Source organism: Sus scrofa, unplaced genomic scaffold, assembly GCF_000003025.6.
Source record: "Sus scrofa isolate TJ Tabasco breed Duroc unplaced genomic scaffold, Sscrofa11.1 Contig2408, whole genome shotgun sequence".
NCBI classification, from domain to species: Eukaryota; Metazoa; Chordata; class Mammalia; order Artiodactyla; family Suidae; genus Sus; species Sus scrofa.
Window position 1 is genome coordinate 125,569 of NW_018085085.1, and position 16,253 is coordinate 141,821.

At 44.3% G+C, this 16,253-nt stretch overlaps 1 protein-coding gene across 1 annotated transcript in view; it reads right to left on the minus strand.

Moving 5' to 3' along the window:
• The window catches only part of LOC100517850 (multidrug resistance-associated protein 4-like), a 136,087-nt gene extending 122,227 nt beyond the window's left edge, over nt 1-13,860 (minus strand). Inside the window, exons 1-5 of the mRNA XM_021081819.1 lie at nt 13,784-13,860; nt 8,173-8,262; nt 6,971-7,134; nt 5,281-5,406; nt 3,305-3,554 (exon numbers count right to left, since the gene is read on the minus strand). Of these exons, the coding sequence (XP_020937478.1) occupies nt 3,305-3,554; nt 5,281-5,406; nt 6,971-7,134; nt 8,173-8,262; nt 13,784-13,825 (672 nt within the window). The 5' untranslated portion in view covers nt 13,826-13,860. The remainder of the gene's footprint in view (nt 1-3,304; nt 3,555-5,280; nt 5,407-6,970; nt 7,135-8,172; nt 8,263-13,783) is intronic.
• Nucleotides 13,861-16,253: the final 2,393 nt, after the last annotated feature.

Below are 16,253 nucleotides of genomic sequence, written 5' to 3' on the forward strand. Positions count from 1 at the left end.
TTCTCAGCACCACCTGCTGAAAAGACTGTCTTACCCATTTTATATTCTTGCCTACTTTGTCAAAGATTAATTGACCATAGGTGTCTGGGTTTATTTCTAGGTTCTTTAATCTGTTCCATTGGTCTGTACGTCTGTTTCAGTACAAGTACCACACTGTCTTGATTACTGTAGCTTTGTCTGAAGTCTGGGAAAGTTATGCCTCTTGCTTGGTTTTTGTTCCTCAGGATTGCTTGGGCAATTCTGGGTCTTTTATGGTTCCATATAAATGTTCAGATTCTTTGTTCTAGTTCTGCAAAAAATTACATGTGTATTTTGATAGGGATTGCACTGAATCTGTCGATTGGGTTGGCTAGAATGGCCATTTTAACAATCTTAATTCTTCAATCCAGAAGCATGGAATATCTTTCCACTTTCTTCAATCCTTTTTAATTTCCTTGATTAAGGTTTTATAGTTCTTAGCATATAGGTCTTTCCCCTCCTTGGTCAGGTTTATTCGTAGATATTTAATTTTAGGGGGTGCAACTTTAAAAGGTATTGCATTTTTGTATTCCTTTTCTAATATCTCGTTATGAGTATACAGAAATGCAACTGATTTCTGAATATTAATCTTATATCCTGCTACTTTGCTGAATTTGATGATCAGTTTGAATAGTTTTTGTGTGGAGTCCTTAGCATTTTCTCTATATAGTATCATTTCATTTGCATAGAGTGACAATTTTACCTCTTCTTTTCAAATTTGGATACGTTTTATTTCTTTTGTTTGTCAGATTGCTGGGGGTATAAGGACTTTCAATACTATGTTGAATAAAACTGGTGAGAGGGGGCATCCCTGTCTTGTTCCAGATTTTAGTGGGAAAGCTTTCAGCTTTTCTCCATTGGGTGTTAATATTGGCTATGGATTCGTCATAAATGTAAAGCCTCATGGTTTTAATCTTCTTTTATTTCATGATGACCAGCAAGACAGTCAGCAAGACAGTTAACCAAGTAAGACTGAGAGTTTCTAATTATCTGAAAGGCCCCAGAGCCCAGCCCAGGAGACAGGCCAGCAGATCTGCATGAACACAGACTGCGCAGGCCCAGCTCCTCTCTTCAGAGAAAGGTCCACCAAGTCTAGTCGGGCTGGTCCGAGATACACAGACAAACACACAGAACAAGGGGACGATTCAGATCTATTCCCACTCTGGATAAAGACCAGTCCCCAGGGTTGAGACCCCTGCCCCTTCCAGGGCCCAATGTCCCAGAAATGCCTGACTCCTGTCTGCTCCCTGCTCTACATTTCTCTGGCTTCTAGTAAAGTTTGGCCCACCCTGGGCCTCTGCACGGTCCCAGCTGTTTCCTGCACTGCTGTTTTAGTCAATCCAGTATTTATTTGATGCCCATGCTGAGTCCAACATAGGCCATGGACTATGATAAAGAACTAGGAGATAGAGTCTGCTGTCAGGGGGCTGAGAACACTCCTGGGGAGTCAGGATCACCCCACGTGACATGTGCTCGGTGGTGCGGTGCCCATCGATGGAAGTCTTAGATCAGCATGAATGAAAGTGTTGTGAGGGGTCATGGGTCTATGGGAGGCCTAGCAGCATTTGCTTAAATCAAGGACAGAAGAGAGGGCAGACAAGGGGGACCAGACAGAGAGCAAAGACCCCAAAGTGGGGATCAACATGGCATGCCATGGAGAGAACCCTCCCTCTCCCCACTCCTACCAGAGTGGATGGTCATGTGCTGGGAAACAGAGCAGCCAGTGGAGCCTAGAGTTTAAAATTTTGATTTTCCAGGCATCATGAAAACTTTGAAGGTCTTCAGAGTAAGACTAGATGATGGAAACCACACCTAAGGAGAGAGTCCACATTCCAGAAGGTACTAGGAAAGCAGTGTGACAATGGCTGGGAAACCAGGCTTTGGGCAGAACCCTAGTTCTGTTGTTTACAAGCTATATGAGGACGGATGAGCTACTTCACTTGTTATAGGAACCTGTAAAGTAGGGGCACTAATGCTTATCTCATTCAACTGCTGTCTGGATTTAATGAGATGATGAGTAAAGGCTTCAAGAGCACCTGGACCACACGGCAAGCCCGGGTGGTAGTGATGGAAGACAGCGGCTGTGGCAATAAGAAAACAGCAACATGGCAGCACAGTACACATGGGCAGTCACCATCTGGACAATTTAGTGTCACTGAGAATGTCACTGTGGTCCAAGGACATTCCTAAATGCCCTCTTTCTGGATATGAAAGCCATGAAAAAGAAATTTTATTGAACTGCATGACCATCCCTTAAAGCCCCGTCAGAGAGAAGGATGAACTTGGGGGACCAGAACTAACCCCGTTTAACTCATCTGTTTATAAGTAGTAGTTTTTTTACATTATAGTATAGAAACTTCATCACACACACACGAAAAAATCTCAGCTTATGTGACAAGGCCCAAAGATAAAACATAATCACACCCTGAGCTATCTGACTTCACTAGAGATGTATTACTGGCATCCATCACGGTGGACAAAGTAGGAACAAAACAAATCAGATTTTTTTCTATGAAGCCCAGACACTCAAGCTCATGCCCAGGCAGCTCACAGAGACCATTTATCCTCATTTGAGACCTAATCATCAGCACAAAAGTACTTGAGCATCTACTGTGAGCCAGGCCCTTGTCTTGATGATGTAAATTATTTGTCCCCGGTATTTAGGGACAGTTAGGAAAAGGAGACAGTGGGGATGGTGAGACCACACCTGTGAAAGCAAGAGGCAGCTGGAGAGGCTCAAGCAGAAAGGGAAAAGAGGACAGGGACGAGGAGGCAGATCCAAAAGTCGAACTCAGCCCTCCACAAGCAAGGCATCCACAGAACCAAGAACACACTGTAGACACAGAACTAACGGAAGCTGAGCCCTTCGTCCTGCTCAGGAGCAGGGACTGCTCAGCAAGCTCCTTCCCTCCCGGCCCAGAGAGAGTCCTGCTCCCCCAGGACTGCGCCCTGACACTACCCAGTCATTCGCGTCAGCACAGACGATGGATCTGTTTGCTGCTCCTGCTCTGAACATTTTAATCGCCTGCCGTCATCACTGCTCACCCAGAGCCCTGTGCCACTGCTACTGTTCCTCCAGCCCAGAAATGAGCAGGAACCTTATGGGACCTGTAACGACTCCACCTAAGATGACAGGGGAGGACACAGGACATTGTGGAACCACGACCAGCTCTGGCACTGAGAGAGAGTTAAATCTCACCTAACTAGACCAGTGACGCCCAAATAAAAGAAGCAATTTTATGTAAAATCCACCTACAACTAACACTTAAAAAACCTGTCACCAAACCTTGACTCTTCGGATGCTGACGACTGCCTCGGACACCTTCTCAACGGCCATGGGGAAGTGGAGGGTGCCCGACAACCGCAGAGCCTCGAACAGTGTCACCATCACAAACACTTGGCTGGCTGTGATCACGTTCTCAAGGAGCACAATGGTGATGAAGGTGACAAAAACCATGATTTTGCTCAGAGCAAAAAATGAGGCCAAATTCAGTCCTCTAAGGTAGGAACTTCTCAGAATCTTGGAAATTTCCTTCCTGGAAAAGAGAGGAGGAAACAGGTTTTAAAGAAGCATCACCAGCCAAGTCATGAATTCCAGAGCCTTGTGGGGGGCCCCTTTTGAGGGGGTGGACATGGATTAAGAGAAAGCACCCCCACAGCATGGAGACACTACACAGTGCATAGCTGGGGGTCTGCCCGACACAAGGACCACACACCTCATCAACCCATCTTGCTTCCAAATAAAGGAAGGCTTAAGCTCACACTTTTAAACATTCTGAGTCAATGAGACCCACTTTGAACATTCATTCGACGAGCACTGGGAACCACAAATCCTGTGCTGGCTCCTCACTGCTGACAGAGACACAGCCCAGCCCCTCCAGGAGCTCATGAACTCATGGGGGAAAAGAAGCAGCAACCCCAAGCCTGGGAGACACCGAGACACTAGACACAGGCAGCCAGCACGGCCCCCACAGCACAGAGCAGAGCCTGGAACCCGGAGTCGTGGAGTCAGGGCGAGTCGCACATGCATGGAACCTGAGAAGACGAGCTGGCGTCAGTCAGGCCTGGCGGAGGCCAGAGAAGAAGGAAGACGAGAGTGTGTTCCAGGCAGAGGGAGGGGCACCCACGAGGGGGCAGAGGTGAGAGGTGACAGGGCACTGCGGAGAGGTATAAGCCCCTTGAGCTGGAGTATAAGCTCTCATCAGACACTTACATGAAAGGTGGGGAAATGCTACACACATAAAGCAAAGCAAAAACAACAGTATTTCATGGCTCTGGAATGAAGAAGACTGATCGGCAAAATTTGGGCTGAAACAGGTATATCCAACATCTATAATCTCCCCCATTTGTGGTAAGTTAACTTAAATGACAGTTTTAGTTTAAACATCATCATCTTGCAGTTCTTGTTGTGCCTCCATGGTAACGACCCCCACTAGTATCCATGAGGATGCGGGTTCGATCCCTGGTCCCACTCAGTGTGTTAAAGATCCGGCACTGCCAAAACCTACAGTGTAGCTTCAGATGTGTCTTGGATCTGGTGTTGCTGTGGCATAGGCAGGTAGCTTCAGTTCCAATTCCACCCTGGGCCTGGGAACTTCCATTTGCCCTGGGTGCAGCCCTAAATAAATAAATAAACAAACAAACAAACATCAATCTCAAACACTAACATCTTAGAACCATTGCTCATTTGGGATTTGCAGTACTAAGAAATATTTGGGGAGTTCCCGTCGTGGCGCAGTGGTTAATGAATCCGACTAGGAACCATGAGGTTGCGGGTTCGGTCCCTGCCCTTGCTCAGTGGGTTAACGATCCGGCGTTGCCGTGAGCTGTGGTGTAGGTTGCAGACGCGGCTCGGATCCTGCGTTGCTGTGGCTTTGGCGTAGGCTGGCAGCTCCAGCTCCGATTTGACCCCTAGCCAGGGAACCTCCATATGCCGCGGGAGCGGCCCAAGAAATAGCAACAACAACAACAACAACAAAAGACAAAAAAAAATAAATAAATAAAAAAGAAATATTTGGAATTTCATTTCTGCATAAGTGAGAAGCAGATATATTTTTCCTTTAAGGAGAATGTAAAAGGAAGAGCAGGTTAAAATAATGTCTCCACTATTCTATTAACCACACGGCCACATGTGGAGGGTGTGGGGGGGGGTGGATAGTATTTAAATTCACCTTAATGTGAAAACTCGTAAGATTTCTAAATTCATTCAGTAAAAATGGGGGGGGACTACAAAAATATGGTGTGACATATAGTAAAACTTACCTTCTCAATCTGGCAATAAGATCCATAATTGACTTTTCCCAAGTGTACATTTTTACTGTTCTGATGCCAGTTTTAACTTCACTCACGGTCCTGATCCTGTCATCTGTGTAAGCTGCAGTCTTACTCCTAAGGGGACAGACATGAGAGGTGAACCTTAGTGACCACAGCCCAACTTTCTGTAGCAGCAGCAGCAGGGGGCACAGGGAGGGACCAGGAATCATGTGATTCCCTGCAGCCCTTTTGTGCTGATGTCACAGGCAGGTCCTACTCAAAGTACAAATGAGAAAGACTTCAGTGAGCCAACCCTCCAGCCCAATTCAACAAGCACCTTGGAGAACTTGCAGGATCGGCTACGGAAGACCTGAAATGAGTCGGATACAAACTGTCTCCACAAGGAGGTCACAGTTGGGCAGGAAAGACAGAAAGGAATCTAACAGGAAGACAGGCTGTGCTGTCATAACAGAGGAGTGAAGAGTGGGGAGCAGAAAAGATGGGGCTGTTATTTCTAAAGGGAAAGGAGAGCAAGAATATCCTCAGAGACCCTTTAGCACTGGAACAGGCCCGCAAAGGATAAGGAACATCTCTCCACTGAAGAGATGGGAAAGGAAATCCCAAGAAGAGAAGAATAACACACAGAAATGTACCAAAACCACCACCACAACTCAATGTTCATCACCGGACACCCTGGACAATGACCCGGCTCTAACCCTCGAGGACCCACTTCAGGACTAACTCATCACCATCAGATCTTTCTTCATCATCAGACACTTTTCTATCCCATATGCTGCTGGGAATGGGGGGCTTTAACAAAGAGATGATTAAGACTGACCTTGCCCTTGAATGATGCTAATTTAATGGAGACACTGAATTAAAGTAAGACATGGGGGTTCCAGCTGTGGCTCAGTTGGTCACATACCCACCTAGTATCTATGAGGATGCGGGTTCGACCTCTGGCCTTGCTCAGTAGGTTAAGGATCTGGTGTTGCCATGAGCTGTGGTGTAGGTCACAGACGCAGCTCCAATTTGACCCCTAGCCTGGAAACTTCCATATGCCACAGGTGTGGCCCTAAAAAGAAAAAGAAAATAAGAACTAGACTTCCCACTGTGGTGCAGCAGGATCAGTAGCATCTTGGGAGCAATGGGACACACAATTGATCCCCAGCCCAGCACAGTGTATTAATTATCCACCCTGCCACAGCTACAGCTTAGGTCACAACTGCAGCTTAGATCTGATCCTTGGCCCAGGAATTCCATAGGCTGCAGGGTGGCCAAAGAAGAAAAAAAAGTAAAACAAACAAACAAAAAATTAAGTCACAAACATGCATACACGAAAATGATTCTAATACAAGCATAACAAAAATATATGCAGCTAGATATGGGCCAGTAAGATTATTACTATTTTTAGCAATGTTTAAATAACTCTGACAAGAGTAAATTCTGCTGTAGAATTTACTCTACCTATTCCGGTGGGATGCCAGGAAGAGCCATGAATGCCTTCGCTTTTCCCACTTCAAGTTCAGCCTTCAACTTAAGGCTGGAGACTCCCTCCCCTGGCTAAGCCTGAAGAGGCTACAACACACACAAAGAGAGCAGAGAAGGTATTTATCTTGTTTTTAAACAACCGCATTGAGCAAACTTTGAATGTTTCCAACTATATGTCACCTGTTTTTTAACCCAGGGTTTCTCTTACCGGAGTGATGAAAACAACTTCCCGATGCAGCTTTGCAAAAGCAGGAGAAGAATTAGAACCGCCATCCCCGCAAGACATGATATTCCTACTTCCATCCAGAGCAGGGCGGTCACCGCGACAGCCTGCAGAGGCCCCACCCACAGAAAGTGCAGGAACATCGTCACCTTAAAAGGAGAAGATGACAAGGACCTCTTAGGACTATATCAAAACACAACCCGTAAGGACACAGTAGAGAAACTGTCTGCTCTGAAGGGACAGACAGCAACCTAAACAGAAATGATCACAGCGGGTTTTCCACCTGCTAATAAAGCAGAGATCCAAGCCTCTGCCCCAGATGAAGCTGCTCCAGGTCAGCCCAGAGCCCACAACGGGGAGACCAGAGCAGCAGCACTGGAAGCAAGATGCTAATTTTGTCTAAAGACCACAGATGAGCTCAGGGCTTCCCCAAACTCTCTCTGCCCCCAAACTCAGCCCCCATCCCTCCATGACACACACAAAACCTATATTATGGTATCCAGCACACTCTCCAATACTTGTGTATTTACCCCCCTGACACGCTGGGGCTTCTCCAGGGAAGAAACGGAATCTTACTCATCCCTGAGACTGAATAGGGGCCTTATGTCATGTTTGATGAATGAATAACTGAAAGAGAAGTGGTCTAGTGCAATACAGATCTGACTAACAGCTACCACGCCCTGGATAATGTGATCTTTTCATAAGGTAAGTGTAAGAAAGAGTGTGGGGACAGTCGTCAGCAGGCTGTGTCTGGCTGGGACCCCCCCCCTCGCCCATCTGGCATGATTTCCCGAAGGCTCCCTGGGCAGCAGGCACTGAACAGGGCACAGGGGGAGGAACAATCCCTGCCCCCAGCCCACACCACCTGGACAAGGAGCAGACAGTCCCGCAGCAACAGCAACACAACATGCCAGAAAGAGCCCTCCAGGGGACCTCTCAGGGACAGTAACCACGCTGGGCAAGACCTCAGCTGCCTGTTTATTATTAGGCAAAGCTCTCACCTCAAGGATAACACACAGTGTTACATCTAAGCTGCACCCAGAAGAAATCAGTGGTGGATAAAAACATCCCTTGTCTTAGGTCCCCTAAAGAATCCTGGCCAACACCCAACACTGGTGCCTGGTGTCCAACAAGCTAAACCCATTAGAAGGACAGGAAATGGAAACCATCCCTCGGGTACAGCTCACCTGGTCAAACCTGTTCACGTCATTGGACAGCAGATTGACTATCTGGCCGGTGCTGGTCTCCCTTGTGGCCGAGTTGCTCAGGTGAAGTGCCTGAAATGACAGAAGGGAACAGAGAACTGGATTCCTATGGTGACACCAAGTCACTCTGAGGTCACAGCAAAAGGGAGCGTGTTTTCATGGGTTCTTGAGTCGTGTCAAGAGGAGCAGGATGACCCCGGACAGCAGGGCTTGGGCTTTTTTTTGGCTGTGCCCACAGCATGGGGAAGTGCTTGGGTCAGGGATCAAAGCCAAGCTGCTGCAGGACACCACCAGATCCTTAACCCTCTGTGCCACAAGGGAACTCCCATCCACAGGCTCTTTAATGTGGTGGCAGCCACACCCTCAGCGACAGTAAAGGGAGGAAAAGGAGGTAGAAGCAACCCCCCCACCCTGATTGTTGATGACTTTGGACATGCCCACATATAAAGGATACAGGTTTAGACTTAGGAGTCAACTAAAGTAAATCTGAGACACGGTTAAGTCAAGGATAATCTAGGAGGTGGAATTAACATCCACTCAATCCTGTACACAAGAGAGAAACTGGAGCTCCAGCTGTGGTGCAACAGGATCAGCAGTGTCTCTACAGCACCAGGATGTGAGTGTGATTCCCTGCCTGGCACAGTGGGTTAAAGGATCTGGCAATGCCACAGCTGCCACATACATCACAAATGTGGTTCAGATCTGATCCCTGGGCCTGGGAACCCCATATGCCTTGGGGCGGCCAAAAAACCTTAAAAATTCAAAAATAAAAGAGGTAACTAAGAAGGACCTACTGTAAACCACAAGGAAATCTACTTAATACTCTGTAATAACCTGTATAGAAAAAGCATCTAGACGTATATAACTGATTCACTTTGCTGAGCACCTGAAACTAACACAACATTGTAAGTCAACTACACTCAAAATTTTTTTAAAAATCAAACACAAACACCACTTCTGTCCGGGGCACCTGGTTTTTTGTTTGTTTGTTTGTTTGTTTTTTTGTCTTTTTGCCTTTTTCTAGGGCCACTCCCGCAGCATATAGAGGTTCCCAGGCTAGGGGTCGAATCGGAGCTGTAGCCATTGGCCTACGCTAGAGCCACAGCAACGCAGGATCCGAGCCACATCTGCAACCTACACCACAGCTCACGGCAACGCCGGATCGTTAACCCACTGAGCAAGGGCAGGGACCGAACCTGCAACCTCATGGTTCCTAATCGGATTCGTCAACCACTGCGCCATGACGGGAACTCCGGACCTGTGTTCATAATGCCAGTCTGTTGACTTACAAAATACACAGCCTGTGCCCCACAATCTACTTACTTGGTTAAAAGTTCTAACAAAGCGCCCTAGAGATCTGAGGACCCTGAACAGACACCGTGAGCTGTTTCAACAGGCGCCAACTGGAGCCACTGATCCAAACAAAATGTCAAGTTCATAAAAACCTTATGTAGTCCTGAAGGTAACAAAAAAATCAACAATCAGGTAGGAATGTGAAATGATGTAGCCATGATGGAAATTCTGCCAAAAACTGAACATAAAGTCAGCAGATAATACAGCAATTCCACTTCTGGGGATGTACTCAAAGGGACTGAAAGCACAAACTTGAACATGTTTTTTGTACACCCGTGTTCACAGCAGCCTCGTTCACAACAGACAAATCGTGGAAACAACTCAAATGTCCTCTGACCACATGAACGGATACTCAGAATGCTGTATACATCGATCATGGAATATTATTCAGCCTTAACAAGGAATTCTGATACCTGCTACATCATGAATGAACCTTGAAGACATGGTGCTTACATGACATAAGCCAGACACAAAATGACAAACATTGTTTGATTCCACTTATATGAGGCACCAAGAGCAGCCAAATTCACAAGGAGAAGCAGCAGAATGGTGATGGCTCTGGGGGAGGGGACTCGGGGGTGAGTGTTTAATGGGCTCAGAGATTCAGTCTGGGAAGAAGAAAAGGTTCTGGAGATGCACACGGTGACGGCTGGACCACAGCATGAATGCACCTAATATCACTGAACAGCGCACTTAAGGAGTTAAGATGGTAAATGTCATGCTGTGTATATTTTAGCACAATAAAAAAAAAAATCAATGATCAAAAATCAAAAGTAATTTTCTCAAAGCTGTGGAACAGTAAATAAATGACAAGTCATTTTTATATATGATACAGCCCTCAGAGGCATTTCAAATTCAGCTGAAGAGAGCACTAAAATGCTGAAGGGGCCACAGAGGGAAGCTGGCAGATGTGCAGCCTTAGAGATCACCTTTAAAAGGGCCCAAGCCAGAGTTGCTGTTGTGGCTCAGAGGGTCAAGAACCCAACACAGTATCCATGAGTATGTGGGTTCGATCCCTGGCCTTGCTCACTGGGTTAAGGATCCAGCATTGCCACGAGCTGCTGCACAGAATCAGCTCAGATCTGGTGTCACTGTGGCTGTGGCCAGGCCCTGGGCTCACAGGGCCACAAAATGGATGAGTCTCTGCTCCAGGAAAGAAGAGGAGGAAACAGATGTCATTTGGCTGACAAGAATAATCCCAAGAAACAAAAGCTCTAGGAAAGTACCAACTACGGGAAAGAAATTAAATTTTCCATTTAAATTGTTTGGTTTTAGCTTTCAATAAGGATTCACTTGTTAATAAAAATTACATGTAATTAAAGTGTGCAGTGTGATGTTTCATATAAATACACAATGGGAAAAGATTACTGTAATAAAACCAACATCCATCAGCACACCTTTTTTATGTGAGGGGAGAGCACTTACCATCTACTCTCTCAGCAAACTTCAGGCATACAATACAGTTAAATAAGGATTTTTCTTTAATAAAAATGAAAGCCCAGGGTAAAAACGTATCCAGCATCAAGTTTATAAAGTGTTTCAATTACTGACATGGTGTATCTGTGTCAACTCCTTTGTAAAGACATCTAAAATCCTAACTCCTTTTATACTAGTTAAGATCAGGGTAAACTATGGAACTTTACAGCATTTCTCTTTACAAAATCACTGAACACATCAGATCAGGTATCATTAAAAGTGTTACAATGCATACTCGACAAAAAAGGAATACTGTATTAAGAAAATAACTTGACATGCACAAAAATAAACTCAAAATGGCTTAAAAACTTAAACCTGAGACAAGACACCATCAAACACCTTGAAGACAACATAGGCAAAACATTCTCCAATATCAACCTTACCAATATTTTCTCAGGTCAGTCTCCCAATGCAACAGAAATAAAAGCAAAAATAAACCAATGGGACCTAATCAAACTGACAAGCTTTTGTACAGCAAAGGAAACCATAAAGAAAACAAAAAGACAGCTTACACAAAGGGAGAAAATAGTTTCAAATGATGCAACTGACAAGGGCTTAATCTCGAAAATATACAAACAACTTATACAACTAAATAGCAAAAAAGCCAACAATCCAAGTGAAATTTGGGCAAAAGACCTGAATAGACATTTCTCCAAGAAGATATACAGATGGCCAACAAGCACATGAAAAAATGCTCAACATCCCTGATTATTAAAATGCAAACCAAAACTACTATGAGGTACCACTTCACACCAGTCAGAATGGCCATCATAATAAGACCACAAATAACAAACGCTGGAGAGGGTGTGGAGAAAAGGGAACCCTCCTGCAGTGTTGGTGGGAATGCAAATTCATACAACCACTGTGGAAAACAGTACAGAGGTACCTTAGAAAACTATACGCAGAACTACCATATGACCCAGCAATCCCACTCTTAGGCATATATCTGGACAAAACGTTCCTTGAAAAAGACACATGCACCCACATGTTCATTGCAGCATTATTCACAATAGCCAAGACATGGAAAAACCATGTTCATCGCAGATGAGTGGATTAAGAAGATGTGGTATGTATACACAACTGAATACTACTCAGCCATAAAAAAGAACAAAATAATGCCATTTGCAGCAACAGGGATGGAACTAGACACTCTCCTACAAGGTGAAATAAGTCAGAAAGAGAAAGGCAAATACCATAGGATACCACTTATATCTGGAATCTAATATCCAGCACAAATGAACCTCTCCACAGAAAAGAAAATCATGGTCATGGAGAACAGACCTGTGGTTGCCAAGGGGGGAGGGAGTGGGATGGACTGAAATCTGGGGGCTCATAGATGCAAACTATGGCCTTTGGATTCAATAAGCAATGAGATCCTATTGTGTAGCGCTGGGAACTATATCTAGTCACTGATGATGAAGCATGATAATGTGAGAAAAAGAAGGTAAATATGTATGTGTGACTGGGTCACCTTGCTGGGAGTAGAAAATCGATAGAACAGTGTAAACCAGCTATAATGGAAAAAATAAAAATCATTATTAAAAAAAAGAAAATAACTTGAATGAATAGCAACAAATTCTCTCCAAAATTACTAAAAATGATGCAAAATTTCAAGTTTTATCCCAAACAACTCACTATTTTTAATACTACTAAAAGCAATTGTAGCTATAGAATGTAGTGAGGGAGTCTGTATCTGGCATAGATCTCATTTACATTATTCTTTAGTTAATGCAATTATGTTGAAGAGGCAGTTATGTTAAATGTCATTTAAAGATAGAATCATACCCTTCACAAAAACATTCTTTTCTACTAGATTTCATTTTATAGATTCAAACACTGATGTTCACTTTTAAATACAAGTTTCATGTAAACAAAGGTTTTAATGAACAACAAAAACAAAATTTCCATAAACACCACTATCAAATATAGGCATGAAAACACTGAAAATAAATTTGATATTTTTATTTCTTTTTCTTCTTTTTTCCTTTTACGGCCACACCTACAGCACATAGAGGTCAAATCAGAGCTGCAGCTTCAGCCTACACCATAACCCCAGAAAAGATCCAAGCTGCATCTGCAACCTACGCTGCAGCTTGCGACAACGCCAGATACTTAACCCATTGAGCAAGACCAGGGATCAGACCTGCAGCCTCATGGATACTAATCAGGTTCTTATCCCACTGAGCTACTATGGGCACTCCAACTTCATACTTTTAATACTTACCTTTAAATTATATTTTGTTACAAATTCAGTGGGTACCATGCAACAATGTGTGGCTAAAAGCTATCAAAGGCAGCCCTGACCTGATCTCAATACAAAACTTTTCATTATTTGCTGGTAAAATTAGGTTAAACAATAACAAAATTGCCTTAAGGCAAATAGCAAGCTTCTCTAGTAACGGGTAAATGATCCCAGTTACAATTTTTTTTTTTTTGGTCTTTTTGTCTCTTTTAGGGCCACACCCACAGCATATGGAAGTTCCCAGGCTCGAGGTCCAATTGCAGCTGTAGCCACTGGCCTATGCCAGAGGCACAGAACGCCAGATCCGAGATGCAACCTATACCATAGCTCACAGCAACACCAGATCCTTAAACCACTGAGCGGGGCCAGGGATTGAACCTGTGTTCTCATGAATGCTAGTCAGGTTCACTGACTGTTGAGCCATGACAGGAACTCCCAAAACCGTTCATTTACAGAGACCTTTCCCAAAATACCTCTGAAGCTTCAGGGGAGGTACACGCTTTGGTAACAAATGACACTTACCTTGCGGTAAATCATGTGGCACATGGCTACCCTCAGCCTCATCCCCACACGCTGAATGTGATAGAAGTACAAGTGGTGCAGAAGGCCCAGGTGAGCACGCAGACGCTCAGCCCTGCGGCGTAGGCCAAGGCTTCGTGGAAGCGGCAGAATCACTGGGATCATAGTATTCCAATAACTAATAATTTTCCCCAAAAGGACAGGCTGAACTATTTGGTGCCTTCTGAAAGAAAAAAGTCATATTGAGAAATTCAAGGCATACTGGTTTTTCTTAACACAAGCTGTACTTTTGTTATTAGTGTGTTAAAAAGACATTTTGACAATATGCTACATTCATAGCTAATCTAGGGAAAAATTATGCAGACCAGCTCTCTTCTATGAGACAAGCAGAAAGCAGTTTTAACCTCAAACCAATTGTTTACATTCAAAGACGATGAAGCCTTAGTACACTGTGCTCAGTACACTGGGGATGCTCAATAAGTACCATAACCAGTGCTTTAGAACACACTTGACAAAATACCAAGTGAGTCTTGGCCTAAGATGAAGACGGAAAAAGGCAGCAGAAGAAAGGTGAGACATTTGCTTCCATGTGAAGGAGCCCTCCTGACAGCCTGTCCCTGTCCCCTGTGCACTCAAGGCCCCAGCCAACAGGAAGTCCAGGTGGCTCATGTACAGGAGACACACTCTTGCCATCGCCTCCTGCTTTAAGAGCCTTTAAGAACTGAGACTTTGGCACAAACACAGATCCAATCCTTCCCTACCTGAGGTTCACGTGTCAGTAGATCAAGAGAATAGAGCTCAGATTTTCGTGGTGAATCACAAAGAAACCAGGCTTGGGAGGCTCCCAGGCTCTCAGTTCTGGAGGGCTGGGTTGGGGGAAGTATGTCTTTACCTCCTAGAAGCTGGGATGTTCCCCGGAATCAAAAGTTAAACATGCCATAGCAAAGCTAAAAAATGATGTCTTCCCATGGCTCTCCATCCAACATACGTGCAGGTGCTGGTTTGGGAGAAAACACTATTCGTCATCTATCCCCCAAGACAAAAATCAAATCCTAAACCAATGAGATGAGAGGCATGGGGGCTATGACCTGAGTAAAACTTGAGAAAAGCAATTTTCTATCCCAATGTGAAAGGCAAAGGAACATCAACACTTACCCACCCTGTGAAACAGCCACTCCACCCACAGCCTACTTCCTCCCTCTAGTTACCATGTGTGAGGTCCCTTGTCCCCCATCAAGGACCAGAGATTATCAGAGAAAGACAAAATATATGACATCGCTAATATGCAGAATCTAAAAAAAAAAAAAAGAGAAGAAATGAATTTATTTCCAAAGCAGGGACTCAGAAACATAGAAAACACAAACAACAATGGTTACCAAAGGAAAGGAGAGTGGAGAGAAGGGTAAATTACGAGGTTGGGGATTAACAGATACAGACGATTATACATATAATAGACAACCAACAAGGACCTACTGTATAGCCTCAGTAATGACCTATAAGGGAAAGGAACAATAAAATAGTATAGAAATATGTGCGCTGTGACATAAACCTGTAACTATGACAACACTGTAAATCAATTATACTTCATAGAAATTTGTTAAAAAGCGAAAAGATAGAATTCATGGAAAACTGGCCTAGGCATCAGAAATTTTGCTTCAGAAACCAGATCAGCCATCGGATGATGATGACTCCAAGCCCATCACAAGCCCTCGTGCGCCTCCAGGTCCTTATCCGTGGAAATACCTGCCTTCTTTACTTCGAAGGAATCCTGAGAAACTAAATGATATATAACAGCTCAGAAGTGCTTGAAACCAGCATAAAAAACAAGTGTAAGCTATGATACTTTATTACACAGAAGTTCCTGGGAAGAAAGCTACTCGATTCTTAATGGCACAAGCTTGGAAAACTCATTTGCTGCTGAGAGGTGATCATGGAGAACATGACCTCTGGGGAGACTTACGAGAACCTCATTCATAAAAGCCCAGCTTTTTCCAGATCCATGATTAATGGTTTCACTTCTAAGAGGTATAAACTCCCAATCATAAAATAAATAAGTCACGTGGCTATAATACACAGCATAGGAAATAGAGTCAATAATATTGGAATAGCTTTGTGTGGTAACTACACTTATCAGTCAAAATTCTCTAATGTATAAAAATTGAATCACTATGTTTGTACATCTGAAATGCAAGTCAATTGTAATTCAATTTTTAAAAAATTTTGATTCCACAATTAAAACTTACATAAAGCTTTAAAAAAAGATAAGGAAAATGGATTGGAAAGCATCCCCATTATGACTCAGTCACTGTGGACACCACTCACATCTAGTGGCTAATGCTATGTGCTCAGGAACCAGCAGGTGTGCACAGCAGGTCTGCCCTGCAGGGCCCCTGTCCCCTTTGCTCAGTGCTCCTTCACCCCTCCTTTGCTGTGGGTGGGCCTCAGGGGCTGCTCAGGGCCCACAGTGGTCTCT